The following is a 15,451-nucleotide window of genomic DNA, read 5'->3' on the forward strand; positions in this document are numbered from 1 at the left end:
AATTATTTCTCAAATTTGAGTATTACATATATTGGAAAGGCATACAATAAATGGTTTTAAATGAATGAATATTCTTTTTTTTCATTGAAATGTTTTGCTAGGCAACCTGCAGAAAGGGAGATGGTATAGAAACAGGGTGATCTTGGGCTATGGGCAGAATGAAGGGGGAGCACCTAAGTTGCTCAGGGCCTGATCTCTGCCTAGTGCATCTTTCCCTAATATTCAGTGGATACTAAGAACATTAATCTAACTCAGTAGGAGAAGATCAATACATGTTCACTCCTATAGCTATTTAAATATGTTTATTTCTTTTTTTTTTTTTTTTTTTTTTTTAATTTTTTATTTATTTATGATAGTCACAGAGAGAGAGAGAGAGAGAGAGGCAGAGACACAGGCGGAGGGAGAAGCAGGCTCCATGCACCGGGAGCCTGATGTGGGATTCGATCCCGGGTCTCCAGGATCGGGCCCTGGGCCAAAGGCAGGCGCCAAACCGCTGCGCCACCCAGGGATCCCCTAAATATGTTTATTTCTATCTTTTTCCCCCTTTTATTAGAAACTAACAAACATCTAATTTTTCCTTGACTTTTTTTTTTTTTTTTAATTTTCAGGTTGTCATTTCCTAATGTTAAACGACATTAGTTATCACTGGCTCTTTGCATGATTGGAACAGAATGATATGGTCAGATGAGGGAGCAATCAGTGGTGGGATTAACTGGGCCAGGGTTAAAGAACACCAGCCAAAAGATTATTATTTTTAAATTGTATTTATATATTAAATATTGAATAGATGAACAATAATGACATGCACAAGGTATAAAGAATAATAAACACCAGGACACTCACCAGTCAGCTTAACAAATAGAACACTACCAGAGGGAACCCTGGGTGGCGCAGCGGTTTGGCGCCTGCCTTTGGCCCAGGGCGCGATCCTGGAGACCCGGGATCGAATCCCACATCAGGCTCCCGGTGCATGGAGCCTGCTTCTCCCTCTGCCTGTGTCTCTGCCTCTCTCTCTCTCTCTATCATAAATAAAAAAAATAAAAAATAAAAGAACACTACCAGAACCCTAGTATCTGTACCTTTTAAAGCTACACATTCTAAAAGTTTCTTTTTTTTTTTTTTCTTTTTTCTAAAAGTTTCTTTTGGACAAAAGGTCTTCACCACTTTTGTGACTGGACTCCTTGGAAATCTTAGGTTCCTTCTCAAAATAAGTTTTATTCATTTCCCACCTTCCTCCACCTACCACCTTACAAAAATAATTCAGACCAAAGAAAAGATGCCTTTATTTAAATATCAGGAGTAGACTGAATTCCTGTTGACTGATAATCCTAAATTCTTAGGAGCAAACATTTATATATTCGATTTTAATTAGTGGAGTTTCTAGTCTGGAAACTGTATTAGGGAAGCATATTTTTATAGGGAAAATAAACTCAGCCTTTGTATGTTAGGGGTTTGGAAGAACTGTACTAATTTACTACTCCTGGTGTTTATTTGCATTATATTTCCAAGCCTTCCTTCCCTGAAGAATCATCTTTCTTTACATAGTACACAAGGCTGTTACTGGCATTCAGGACATTGAGAGGATGCTAGTATGCAGGAATGTTAATTCTAGCTCAAAGAAGGAGCTGGCCAAGAGAATCAATATTGTCCAAAGCAAATATATATTTTTGTACTCTGGATATTTATTTAAATTCCAAGCAATACAGCTAGAACATCCAGAACAGGCTACAAATTTGCCTTTTCAGAAGGTACACTTACCTAAAGAATTTATGCATATCTCATAAAAAACAGATGATGTAAAAACACATTCTACCCTTGGTTTGATTTCAATGTGTTTTCACAGTGAAAAGCATGCATTCCTTAAATAATCATTTAGTTTTAAAATAAAATATGTTGCATTAATTAATATCTGATACTTACTGTGATTTTATAATTCGTTAGATACTGTGTTCCAAGGAAACACTGAAATCCTTTGTTACTTACAAAAAAAATTAATAAATTGAAATCTGAGTGAACTTTAAGTCATCATAATACCGTTAACAAGAAATTGCATGGGAAGGGAACTTAAAGTCCAATTAGTGGAGTAAGAATTGGGAGGGAGTGGGAGAAGACATGCATATGTGAGGCAAGCAATTACTACATAGTTCATGATCACAGGTTTCTTACCTTTGCACTCAAGAACTAGAACAGACTATGAAGACATAAATTAATCTGTTTTAAAGAAGCCTAAACTAAGGATCATAGAGAAAAGTCATGTTAGGTGGTGAGTGTTAGAAACCAGTGTTCATAACCTTGCATCACAGAACTATTAGTGAACGAGGTAAACAATAAAGATACAACCAGTGCAAAAAAAAAAAAAAAAGAAAGAAAAAGAAAAAGAAAAAAGAAACCAGTGTTCACACTTCCAATAACCTTTAAAAAAAAATTTTTTTTAAGATTTTTATTTTAGAGAGAAAGAGAGCATTGTGGGGGGAGGGGCAGAAGGAGAGGGAGAGAGAATCCCAAGTATACTCCCTAGTAAGCACAGAGCCTGACACTGGGCACAGTCCCAGGACCCTGAGATCATGACCTGAATTGAAACCAAGAGCTGGATGCTCAACCAACTGAGCCACTCAGGTGCCCCCAATAACCTTTTAATTAAAGATCATAAATTCAGCATAATAACTGATGAACAATGAGCATGACGTTAATATTTATTGAGTACTGACTGTGTATAGACACTTAACTCTTTACATATATTATTTAATTTCTGCGACCCACCTGTGATAATGGATATTTCATTGCAGAGATGAGAAGGATTTGAGGTTCATTCAGTGGTAGAGCCTGTTCAGCGACACATGATTGCTTCAGGCTTATTATGGATAAGTGCTTTTGCTAAAAACCAAGAGATCAAATAGAAAAATGACATTATTTTCTCCTTTAAGAGATTTCCACACGAGATCCCTGGAACCTAGCATGTCAGATGTACATATTAGGTCAGTAGCTTTCAAATGTTTTGTTTTATTTATTTTTTTTTAAGATTTCTTATTTATTCATGAGAGACACAGAGAGGCAGAGGCACAGGCAGAGGTAGAAGCAGGCTGCATGCAGGGAGCCCGATGCGGGACTCGATCCCAGGACCCTGAGGTCACACCCTGAGCTGAAGGCAGACATTCAACCACTGAGCCACCTGGGTATCCCAGCTTTCAAATGTTTTTGACCACAATATTAAGTAAGAAATATGTTCAAGGTACCTGGGTCGCTCAGTCAGATAGGCATCCAACTCTTGATTTCGGCTCAGGTCACCATCTTAGGGTTGTGAGATTGAGTGAGCCCCACGTTGGGCTCTGCGCTGGGCACAGAACCTGCTTAAGATTCTCCCTCTCCCTCTTCTCCCCTCCCTTCTCCATTAAAAAAAAAACTAAAGAAAGAAAAATGTTGGGTATTTTTCTGTATGTTGGTAAATTGAACACCAATAAAAATTAATTTAAAAAAATAAAAATAAAAATAAAAAAAAAGAAAAATGTTTATACTGAAACTAATGCATCCATTTATATATTTTATTTATATATAAATATATGTAATTTCATAGCTGAAACAAAAGTTGTATGAAACATCCTGTTAGCATACTAATATTTTCTATTCTAACCCTGTTGTATTCTATTTTATTGTATTCCATTTTTTAAAAGACCAATTACATTAAATTGACTTCATAGCTATTCGTGGGTCATATACTGAAAAAAGACATGTTAGATATATATTCTTTTTTAGTTCTTTTATGTGTGTGTTAAAAACTAGATATTACTAGTCCTCCAAAGCAACTCTAGCTGCTCCTTCTGTTATTTTACCTCTGTGTTGTACTTGGATTGCTAATTTTGCTTTCTCAATTTAAGAAATTATCTACGATCTATTATTTATGGTATATGAGAATCTAGCCATCTTACCCCATGTTTTATTTCCCCAACTTTCATCCTCCTAGTATAGGAAGGCTCAATTTTTATTTTATGAATAAGTATTGTTTATATTCTGTGGCTATAAATATCATTTATCACAGAGCCAAGCCGTGTGTTATATTTTCTTAATTTTTTAAAAATATTTTCTTTCTTTTTATCTCTCTCTGATTTTTTTCTGGAGATAGTTGCCCTATTTTTTCACTGGCATAATTTCCTATATCCTATCCTTAGTTTTTTCCCACATGATCCATCATAGCTGCCACACATCTGTACTTAGTTTTTTGCTCCCAGACTCTGTTATATCAGATAATTTGCCATTTGCCTTGATCGTAGAGACCTCATTTCTAGAGTGCTCCATCTACCTGCTATTTCTGGACTCTGGCTCCCCAGCCCACCTGGCGCCTTCTTCGCTCACTGCTCTCTGCAGTTGGCTCTTCTATTCCCCCATCCCCATTCCTTCTCTCTCTCTGGTTCTCCCCTCATTTTCATCACGCACTTTCTTTTTTTAAAAAAACATTATTTATTTATTTATTTTTAAAATTTTATTTATTTATTTATGATAGAGAGAGGCAAAGGCACAGGCAGAGGGAGGAGTAGGCTCCATGCCAGAACCCGACGCAGGACTTGATCCCGGGACTCCAGGATTGTGCCCTGGGCCAAAGGCAGGCACCAAACCGTTGAGCCACCCAGGGATCATCACACATTTTCTTTTTTAAAAAAGATTTTTATTTATTTATTTGAGACAGGGCATGAGCCTGGGGAGGGGCAGAGGCAGAGGAAGACTCACTGCTGAGTAGTTCCCAGATCCCAGGACACCACTGAAATCATGACCTGAGTTGAAGGCAGATGCTTAGCCAACTGAGCCACCCAGGCACATTTTCAAGAAAGTTCCAAAGAGAGAGAACATGGGAGAAAACTTCCTGAGTGCATGCATGTCTTAAAATTCTTTAGTTTAACCTTCAATACTTGGGTGACAGATTGGCTGGGCACGGGATTATGGATTAGAAATCTCTTTCTCTTGGAATTTTGAAGGCATTGCTTCTTTGTTTCCCTGTGTTGCTGTTGGGAAAGTCAGGCTCTTGTTCCTTCATATAGGACCTATGAGGTTTTTTTTAATCATTGCAAATATTTACTATGTTCTTTCTATGTGGTAGGTACTGTTAAGTTTTCTGCCCCATTTCATCTATGCGACAGGGATTATTTCCTCTACAGGGAAGAGACTGTAGCATGCAGAGTGTGAGTGGCTTGGAAGTAGAGAAGGCTGTGGCCTGGGCACTCTCCAATGGGAGGATGGGGGGATCAGCAGCTGAACTGGGAGCCCTCCGAATCTGAGCATCTGATGTCCTCTCTGGAGGGTTTTCCTTCTGCCCGCTACTGTTCTTGGAGCAAACAAGGTCTAAAGGAACCCCATCGCTAACTGTGCAGACTCCTCATTCTCAGCCAGTACTTCATAGTTCCCAGTGGTTTTAAGTCCTGAGATTCTTCCCCTTCAGTTTTCTCCAGAAAATGTCCCATTATTTCCCTAGATGGGGAGGACAGTTGCACAAATGATCAAAAAATTAGATCTTTGTTCACTCCACACAGACACTTAAATACCCCTTTGGTTTTAGCCCCAGCGCCCCTTAGTGCTACCAAGTTCACACCTTTCAGGGCAGCCCCGGTGGCTTAGCGGTTTAGCGCTGCACCTTCAGCCCGGGCATGATCCTGGAGACCTGGGATAGAGTCCCACGTCAGGCTCCCTGCATGGAGCCTGCTTCTCCCTCCGCCTGTGTCTCTGCCCCTCTCTCTCTCTCTCTCTTTCTCTGTCTGTCTCTCATGAATAAATAAATAAAATCTAAAAAAAAAAAAAGTTCACACATTTCAGTTTGAACTCTGCAGGGCACGCTGACATCCTCTTCTAGGTAGCCCCTAGGGAGGTAGGTTTTTTTTTTTTTTTAAGATTTAATTTATTCATGAGAGACACAGAGAGAGGGGCAGAGACACAGGCAGAGGGAGAAGCAGGTTCCCTGCAGGGAGCTGGATGTGGGACTCGATCCCAGGACCCCAGGATCATGCCCTGAGCTAAAGGCAGATGCTCAACTGCTGAGCCCCCCAGGCACCCTGGGCGGGTATTCTAGAAGGTAGCTTGGGCAGCCCTGGTCAGTGAGTTACCACTGCCCTGTCTGCTCATGCTTTTTTAATTATAAAATACAAATGTACAGGAAGTTATAGGAAATAAAATAGCCTGTATTTACTATGCAGCTTTAGCAACCCTTAACAAATTATTTAAGCAACTACTTCAAAACGATCAATAAAAATGCATCATGTATATGGTTGTTGCCACTTGTGTATCACTTCCTGGTCTCATTTGATTCCCTCCCAAGCAGTTGTCTAAATTGGTATGTATCACTGCCAAGCACGTTCCTCTACCACTGCTGCGGAATGAATCTATAAATAACATATTGTATTGTTTTTCATATTTATAAGCCTTATGGGAATCATACTTTATGTAGTCTCCTACTGCTTTTCGCATTCAACTTTATGCTTTTGAGACATATGCATATGGATTCATGTAGCTCTTTTTCATTTGTTTTAGCTTCTATATAATGTTCGGTTGTGTGACCTAGGAGTTAATTTCCTCATTCCTTTGTCAGTAGACTTTTGAGTTTATCTCCAGCTTTGGACTTTTACCACAGTGGTGCAGTGAATGTTCTTGCACATTTCTGTGAGTGTGCATGTCAGAGTTTCCCAGCAGAGCTTCTGCAAGTCCCCAAAGATACTGGTCCTCCCAGTCCTTGGGGTAGCCACTCGGCACTGGGGTGGGTAAAACCCCCAGGCCAGTTTCCTCCAGTCATAAACAGTTTCATCCTTTTACTCATTTTGCAGAAGAAAAAGGAGGAAAAAAATCCTGTTTTTATGTGGAATTGCTGGATTGGGGAGATACACATCTTCATATTTAACAGATATTGCTGAGGTGTTGTGCAGAGTAGTTGTGCCAGTTTATACTCCTGTGGCCAATGCAGAGTTCTTTTTACCAAAGTGAGATGTGCTGCATTAATGTTTAATAATTTGGGCTTTTGTGTGAGACTGTAGTAGGAGTTGGAACTTGTCTCCGCCCATGAGCTATATGATCTCTGTGTGATCTCTGGCCGGCTAGCTGCACTTCACATATACCTTAGTATCCCTTTATGTCAAAAAGGTATAATAATAGTCCGTAGCGTATTATAGAGGTATTTTAAGGATTAAATCAGTTCATGTGAACCACCTTGAACACTGCATGTCCCCATCACAGGCCATTTCAAAAAACAATGTTCGCTATTATGATTGCTCAAAATTTGACTTTTGCTAGTCAGATGGGTATGAAATGGAGTTTAATGTGGCTTAATTTGCATTCCTGTGTTATTAGTGAGGTTGAGCATCTTTTCGTGTTTATTAACACTTCTGATTTCCTCTTCTATTCTATTGGGTTGTTTCTTTTTCTTACAAACTGTAGGAGTTCTCTGTATATTCTCTTTAAATATTCTAAATACTAATTCTTTGTCACTTATATACAATGCAGAGATTTTTTTCCCCCAAGCCTGGGGCATGATTTTTAACTTTATGGTGTTTGTTGAACCACAGAAATCTTTAAAATAGTTTATAAGCTAAGATTGTATGCATTTTACTTACGAAATCATTCCCTACATCAAGGTCATAAGACATTCTCTTATAAAACTTCTCAAGTATTGCTTTTTGTACTTGAGTCTTACCTAGAATATATTTTGGGGTATGAAGTATGGATGCTGTTTTATTTCTTTCTGTATGAATAAGCACTTGTCTCCTGAGTAGGATTCAGCACACCTTTTTCTGTAAAGTGCCAGAGAGTAAATATCCTGGGTTTTGTGGATCATATGGTCTCTGTCACAACTACATAGTTCTGTCATTGTGGCACCACACAGGTCACTTACCCTCTCTGACTTGATTGCTCCCAATGAACATTGGCGATTATGAGTGCCTCTTTCATGAGAATGTTGTGAGGATTAAATTATAGACTAAATAGACAGGAAGTAAATAAATGGGTGGAGTGGAGTTCCAATAAAATTTTATTTATAAAAACAGGCAGCAGGTTGAATTCGGCCCATGGGCTGTAGTTTGCCAATGCCTGTTCTAGACAAATCTAATCCATTCAATGTAGATATTAAACAAGCAATTAGTAAATTGTATATATATCATATATGTACGATAGATATATATTACATAAATTTATGTATATAAATGCATATTAACTATGTCCTATGTAAATATATAACAATACACATATATTATAGATTTATTTCTATTTCTTGCCAATCCCATAGAAATTAGCTACCTTATTCTCTTCAAAACTATCATTTCCTCCTGCACACATTACTCACTCACCAGCACATTTCTTTATTGAACCTCCATACATTCCAGTAATATAGAGTTTACTGCATAATTTGTTCTATTTATAGGCAACCTCAAATTTTTTTTGAAAATAGTTGTCTTTCGGTAACTTTTCTCCTGTAGCCTACAACTACCCTCTGAAGCTGTGTATTACAAACTCATGTCACCTGATGCCATGATCTTAAGTTTCCATCTCCTGCCCTCCCTGCCGGTGACAAACAGCTCTTGTTCTCACTGGATACTCTTTGTATCCCACTGATTCTCATGGATTCAGTCAGATAGCAGGTGTCTGCTTTGTGAGCTGGTCATTTTGCTAGACACAGAAGATACAGGGGTGGACGAGTTCCTGTGGAAATAAGGCATCCAGAACAGAAGACGTGGCCTGGCCCATTCAGGGCCCAGTGCATGACTCTCTTTCTTATTCTGAACCTTATGTTTTTATTGGTGTAACCTGAGTTCATGCAGCTTTCTTACCTTTCTCTTCATGCCCCCAGACTGAGGTTCTTATTAATTATCTCAAAGCCAGTATGGCAGATACTAGGCCCTTTTGGGTTTTCTTCAACCCAAAGAAGTAAGAAGTTTGCCCAGAGTCATACAGCTGATAAATGGAAATCAAATCAATACTCTGTCATTTCCAAGTCTAGATTATTTCTAATACTCCATGCTTCCTCCATACATTGTCCTGATGGAACTTTCTGTGATTCCAAAACAATCTTTGCCAGGGAAATACTGTTGTGCCCAAAATCGCGTATCTGAGAAACCACTAAAGAGCCGACACCGATTCAAGTACATGAGGGTTTATTAACAAGCTTGAGCTTGGGTCCAAGTAATCTGACACAGCGGAGCAGGGACTTGGACCCCGAGGTTAAGAGGCGTAGCAGTTTTATAGGGGCCAGTGGCCAATGAGATTGTAACACACACAGAAAGTTGCATAGTCATGTCGGTCCACACGTAGATTGGCCAATTGAATTACAATTTACCCTATAGTGACCGTTTGAACTAGCCTATCACTGGTCAGAATTGGCGCGCAGGTGTGGCGGGCAAAGGGCGGGGTTTACATTCTTTGGCGGTTAGGGGTTCCGCATTCCTATATGAGCCGCATTCCTATATGAGCTGGTTTCTGGTAAGGGTGTGCTCGGCAGCTTGACTAGGGTGGGGGAGCACCTTAAGCAATAAGCAGGTCTTGTGGGGGTTATACATGAGATGGCAGGTGTAGCACAAAATGGAGTTAGTCCTGCTCTGCTTGTCCAGGGGTAGGGAATTTTTGTTAAATTTCTTGGGTCCTATGATACTAAAGAAGAAACAACCTCATGCAAAAGAAAATGGGGCTTAAAACACAGCCTCTCTCTGACAGATGTCCAGAGACATCTAAAGTTGACTCCTTTGGAATGGGTACATGTGTGTCTCTCTGTTTTGACAAGCCAATCTCCTTCCTGGTAAAGGTGTCAGAGCTAAACCACAGCACACAGTTTAGGACTCCAGGGAGATACCTCACCTCCATAGCCAACATGTCAGAACAGCAGAAGGTAACAGACCATTGGCATATACTCCTCCTGCACTTATCAAGTATTCCCACTGTCTGGGAGGCCACAAATTGTCATAGCAATGAAGCTCTTAAAATCTACTAGTAGCAGACATCTGATGAAAGCTTATTGTGTGCCACCAACTGATCATTTAGTCTATTATTTTGTCTTCACAACATTCTCATGAAGGTAGGTGCCATTATTATCTCTCATGTTCACTTGGAGAAATAGAATCTGAGAGGTTAAGTGATTTGCCTGCAGTCGGCTAGTAGGTGATGGAGAAGTGCTCACAGCCATGCCACTATTCTTGCCAAGTTGTCCAAAACCAGGGAACATTGACCTCTCTAATCCCAAATCCCTTTTTATTTATTTTTTATAAAGATTTTATTTATTTATTCCAAATCCCTTTTTAATACTGAAGGAGTTTGAGAGTTAGGGGATCCTCCTGCTCTTAATATCCAAAGAAAAAAATATTTATCTGATCCCCAAATTCAAAGCATTACGATGGTCTTCATATTCCTGGTAGCCTAGAAAATACTTACATATATCACCTTAGTATTTGAATTTCCCTTTAAAATACTTCGACTCTGTGTCTGTATCTGTACATCTATCTATGGAGACAGGTCATTCCTCATTCCACCTCCCTTCTGGCTATTGTTCTTAGCATAGACTGAAATTTCCCTTGGCAAGCCACCCATGGCCTTATAAGTAGTAAGTGAACAGTTGGTTCCCTTTCTTTATTTCACTTGATATACCTGCAATAGGAGAATTTATTCCTTATTTTAATTTTTATTTCCATCTTTATATGTCTTCCTTCTTCACAGGTTTATCATACAGAAAGAAGTTGAAACAAACAATGGTACAATACTGTTAAATATAAGGCTTATTGGGATTTGGGGGAAGCTTGAAGAAAATGAGAAGGTATATGTGAAAAGTTGAAGAAATATGTTATTAATTGTGGAGATACATGGTTTTTTTCCTTGTGAAAAGAAAAGGTTCCTGGCAGTTATTTCTTTTTTCCAAGTGTAGTTCTTGACTTGGACACATGCTCTTCCTTTCAGAAGGCAATGGTGTAGACTTATGGCCTAGTGCGTCTTATGTTTACTGGGCCAAGAATGCCCAAACAACAGGAGTAATCTCTGGTGTTTTCTAGGTATTTACCTTGCTGTGGATTGCTGACTGGATGGTCCATCACTTCTGGAGAAAAGGAAAGGACCCAGATAGCTTCTCTATCCCCTATCTAACAGCATTGGGTGACCTGCTTGGGACAGCTTTGTTAGCCTTAAGTTTTCATTTTCTTTGGCTTATTGGAGATCGAGATGGAGACGTTGGAGACTAATAAATCCTACAAACTGTTCTCAAGTTCCAAGGAGGAAAACACAAGACAACTACTTATGACTCTTTAAAAAATCTTAAATCAGTAGTTTAACTTCTACCAGGGTAATCTTCAGTTGGCCCTGATTCAATTAAATGGCCTTAACATTTTTTTAAGGAATTTGTGTTAAAACCAGAATGAACAGTATTTGTTCATAGAATAAATGGTAATTTGACATAGATGTAGACACAAGCTTAAGCTCTGAAATTAATTAAATAGGAAAGAATACAGGATGTTTACAGTGAATAATTTAAAAACCACTGGTGTAGCAGAGATGTGCTTTATTATTGTTTAACTTATAAAGCCAGGTTTGAGGAAACAGAGTTTTAGCCTGTCTTGTCTCATAGATGTTATTGTACTGCAAATCCTACTATAAAATGAAAGGGACCCAAACCAAGCCTTTAATAGTTTTAACTATTAGTTTTTAACTAATAGTTTTAACATAGCAGGCATGTGTGTCAAGTTTTTTAACTTTATTTTTTGCCTAACAAAGCCAAACTCCATTCCCAAACACTCTTCCTCTGTGGCTCTGAAGGAAGCCCCAACACAATGCCCGGCCTCCTCTCTTGGCCCAGGCCAGATTGGTCCCTCGTGCCCAAGCCCAGAAGTTACAGCACCTCTCAGGGGCAGGGGAGAGGAAGAGTGGGGAAGGGGGCTTCCTCATGTTTTCTTTCAAACAAAAAAACACAATCTTATTTTTCTTTACAAAAGCAAAAAAAGGAAACCAAAAAAGATACCAACCTTTGAACTATTAAAAAAAAAAAAAAATCATGGCTGGCACCCCTCTCTGCTAGCTGAGGGTAAGTGATCAGTTACTAGCTCCCAGCCTGACTAAATATGTTCTGCTGAGCATGAGATAGACTCACTTTCCTCTGTGCCAATGCTAACTTAATTTTAGTTCTGTAAGATCTTGGCAGGCTACCCTTTAAATACAGAATGACCTCAAGAGATCTTTAAAGAAAGCAGTGGGTCATTTTGATCATTGATTTGCTGAAAGAATTTTGATCTAAGAAGACTGAATAGTTAAAACCAGAAGATAAGCTGAGCTGCATTTGTAGGGACAAGGTGTGAGAAATTGTGTGTGTGTGTGTGTGTGTGTGTGTGTGAGAGAGAGAGAGAGAGAGAGAGAGAGAGACAAAGAAGCAGCAAAGAGAAATGTTTGAAGGAGAGCTGAATCTTGCATCATTGATAGCAAAGATCATAGTGCTATTGAAATTTTAGCATTATGTAATTATCCTTAAACACATTTTATTGATATGCTTTTGTCATTTGGTCCACAAATTTTGCTACTCTCCATGATTTACTATTTATTACCTATATTCTAATGATTAGATTTTCTTATTTAAAAAACTACCATTTAATATAACCATGGTTATCTTCTAAGATTTTGAATAAGTAAGTGATTCATTTGCTCTTCTAAAGAAGTATGTTGCGTCTTTTAGGCTTACTGTTTTAAAAGAGAGGTTGGTGGGTTATTTCAATTATTGACCATGCCTGTCCATACCACCTATCTGCACAGGCTTATTTCTACATGGGACTCTATCACATAAGTGATATGCTATGTTTCCTATATATTTTTCTAAAACTCTGACCTATATTCTAAAATTTGACCAACACTTTACTTATTCAATAGTAAGCATTTTTATATCACATACAGTTCATTTAAAAAATACAGTAGAACCTCTCAAGATCATCAGATACCTAATAGTTGAACTGGTAAAGGGAAAATATTCATTAACATTGATTTTTATTGTTTAAGTTGTGAGTTAGTGTTAACATTATGTAAATAGTACATTGTTTATAAACATGTTAGAGGAAGTATTCCTATTACACTCTTTAAAATGAGACTGTGGTGTAGAGTTATATATTTTTGCTTATTTTGAAACTTTAATTATTCCACTCTTCTGCCTTATAATGAATCTTCCAAGGTAGAGAACTGAACTAATTATAGACTTTCTCCTTTGGAGAGTTATAATGTCACATAATGAACATTCTCTTAAAAGAAAGAACAACTAAGTCAATGAATATTTAGTTGCAAAGATTTTTTAATTTAAAAAATCCATAAAGAATCTCTTTGGTTTTATCATAAAGCATTTGTAAATTACTTACTTACATTTGGGCTGTATGATTCATAAGCATTTCTATTTGCCGATAGATTTTTATCTGGATTTTTTTAAAGATTTTATTTATTTTCATGAGAGACACAGAGAGAGAGGCAGAGACGTAGGCAGAGGGAGAAGCAGGCTCCATGCGAGGAGCCCATTATGGGACTCGATCCTGAATCCCAGGATCATGCCCTGACCAAAGGCAGACGCTCAACCGGTAAGCCACCCAGGCGTCCCTTATCTGGATTTATAACATAAAAAAGTTCCCAGCAAATTACATTTTTAAAGCATTTACCATCATCTTTAGTGTATTACATATTCTGAAACACACTCAAATACACACCATCACATAGTACAACAGTACCTGTGAAATAAATCAGGTAGATATTCTTATCTGTATTTTTCAGCGTAAGAAACTGAAAAGCAGAGAAGTTACACTTTTAACATTGCCTGGGTGCAAAGTGTCCAAATCGTGACTAAAATCTGGGTCTCTGATCTCCTGAGCCAGTTACTCTTTTTATGACCCCCGAGTGTATCAAGAGTACCTAATGAATGAACTGACAGGAAATAGGCTAGAGCATCAGAATTTTCTACAGTAAAAGAATAAAATAATACTACATCTTTTAGGTCAGACAGGGAAGCCTCCACCATCTATCTCAATGGTAAGTGTAGCCAATTCTAAATTATTCATGTGCTTAAGACCAAGGAAAACAGATAAATGAAGACTTCAGAATAAAGAATAATGCCTGATTTCATTGAACATTTAGCGTCCACCACCTTCCCAGATTTAACATCATCTGTAGATGCTAATAAGTAACTAGCATGGCTGATTCGAGTTCTTTCTCCTTTCTGTTTTGGTACCCGATCTTGGTTACAGCAACAAAATGTCTAAAAGGCATGTCATAGGGAAAAATAAAGACATGGAAAAATCAGTTACTAATTAGCTCAATTTGCTTATAAAAGGGAAGTAGATTCCTTAAACTTTTTTTTACTGGTTTTTTGAAAGCCTTTACATAAGTATGCAGCTAATAAGATGATTTATTTACCCACGAAATAATTTATTATCAGTCATATATAATGTAAATTGACAGTATTTATTTTTATACAATATAAAAATTTCTCTCCAAACTTCTTCCTTTCACTAATTTATCACTTTATTTATATAGAGATCATCTTTTTAAAAACATATTTTTATTCTTGCTCACTAATCATTTTTTTTCCTTTAAAATATAAAGTTTAGAAGTTAATAAAATGGAAACTTATGGTAATGTCTCTTCTGGGAGACATCAAAAGTTCCGCATCATACACTATCGATGATATAGCCAAATGAAGTACATTTTATGAAGTCTTTCCGTAATTGGGCTTCCTTGCCTTATAATGTATCTGTGGTATAGTATACCCATCTATGATGGGCATCTGCTATCTTTGAATTGTTGTAAAGTCAAATAAGAATAAAATCTAAGAAATATGACCCAGCCTTGTTGTACTTCTTGGTAAACCAGGTAAACATCAAGCCCATGTGGAACTCACCTAGAAGAGACTGAAGTGACTTGTATATTTGTTGGATTGATGAGTGTGATAAACGAGACTCTGACCACACCGTGACCTCCAAACCATTGCTTTACCACTTTATCACTGTTGAGCACTCTTCTCATTTTCCGCTTAGATTCCTAGGTCCATCTGTCCACACATCCTCTCGCCTCCTCCATACTCACTGGCGGGCTCTGGGTAAGCCCAGCCCTCTGCCTCTGCTTCGCCTGCACTTGAGCAGCTAACTATGGCTCAAGAAGGACACATGACTGCTTGGACAGATCTTTGGCATCAAGTTAGTCCCCCAGTACGCAGCAGCTGCTATATTTCTCTAATCACTTCACTCTCTGGAGATCAGGCTTTTGTCTCTAACTCTGTACTGAAGGTATACCTGTCAAGGTCGCCAAGAGTCTCCCTGTTGCCAAATCCAGTGAGCAGTTGTCAGTAAGAATTCTTTTTTTTTTTTAATTAAATATTTTTTATTTATTCATTCATGAGAGACAGAGGCAGAGACACAGGCAGAGGGAGAAGCAGGTTCCATGCAGGGAGCGCGACATGGGACTCGATCCCGGGTCTCCAGGAACACGACCTGGGCCGAAGGGC

At 38.3% G+C, this 15,451-nt stretch overlaps 1 protein-coding gene across 6 annotated transcripts in view; it reads left to right on the forward strand.

Annotated features, from left to right (window-relative positions):
• Window positions 1-14,789, forward strand: part of SLC41A2 (solute carrier family 41 member 2) — a 120,351-nt gene extending 105,562 nt beyond the window's left edge. For all 6 annotated transcript variants that reach the window (XM_041755143.1, XM_041755142.1, XM_041755140.1 and 3 more), the window contains one exon: window positions 10,992-14,789. In XM_041755143.1, the coding sequence (XP_041611077.1) occupies window positions 10,992-11,177 (186 nt within the window). In that variant the 3' untranslated portion in view covers window positions 11,178-14,789. The remainder of the gene's footprint in view (window positions 1-10,991) is intronic.
• The last annotated feature ends 662 nt before the right edge of the window (window positions 14,790-15,451 follow it).

Source organism: Vulpes lagopus, chromosome 5, assembly GCF_018345385.1.
Source record: "Vulpes lagopus strain Blue_001 chromosome 5, ASM1834538v1, whole genome shotgun sequence".
Classification (NCBI taxonomy): domain Eukaryota; kingdom Metazoa; phylum Chordata; class Mammalia; order Carnivora; family Canidae; genus Vulpes; species Vulpes lagopus.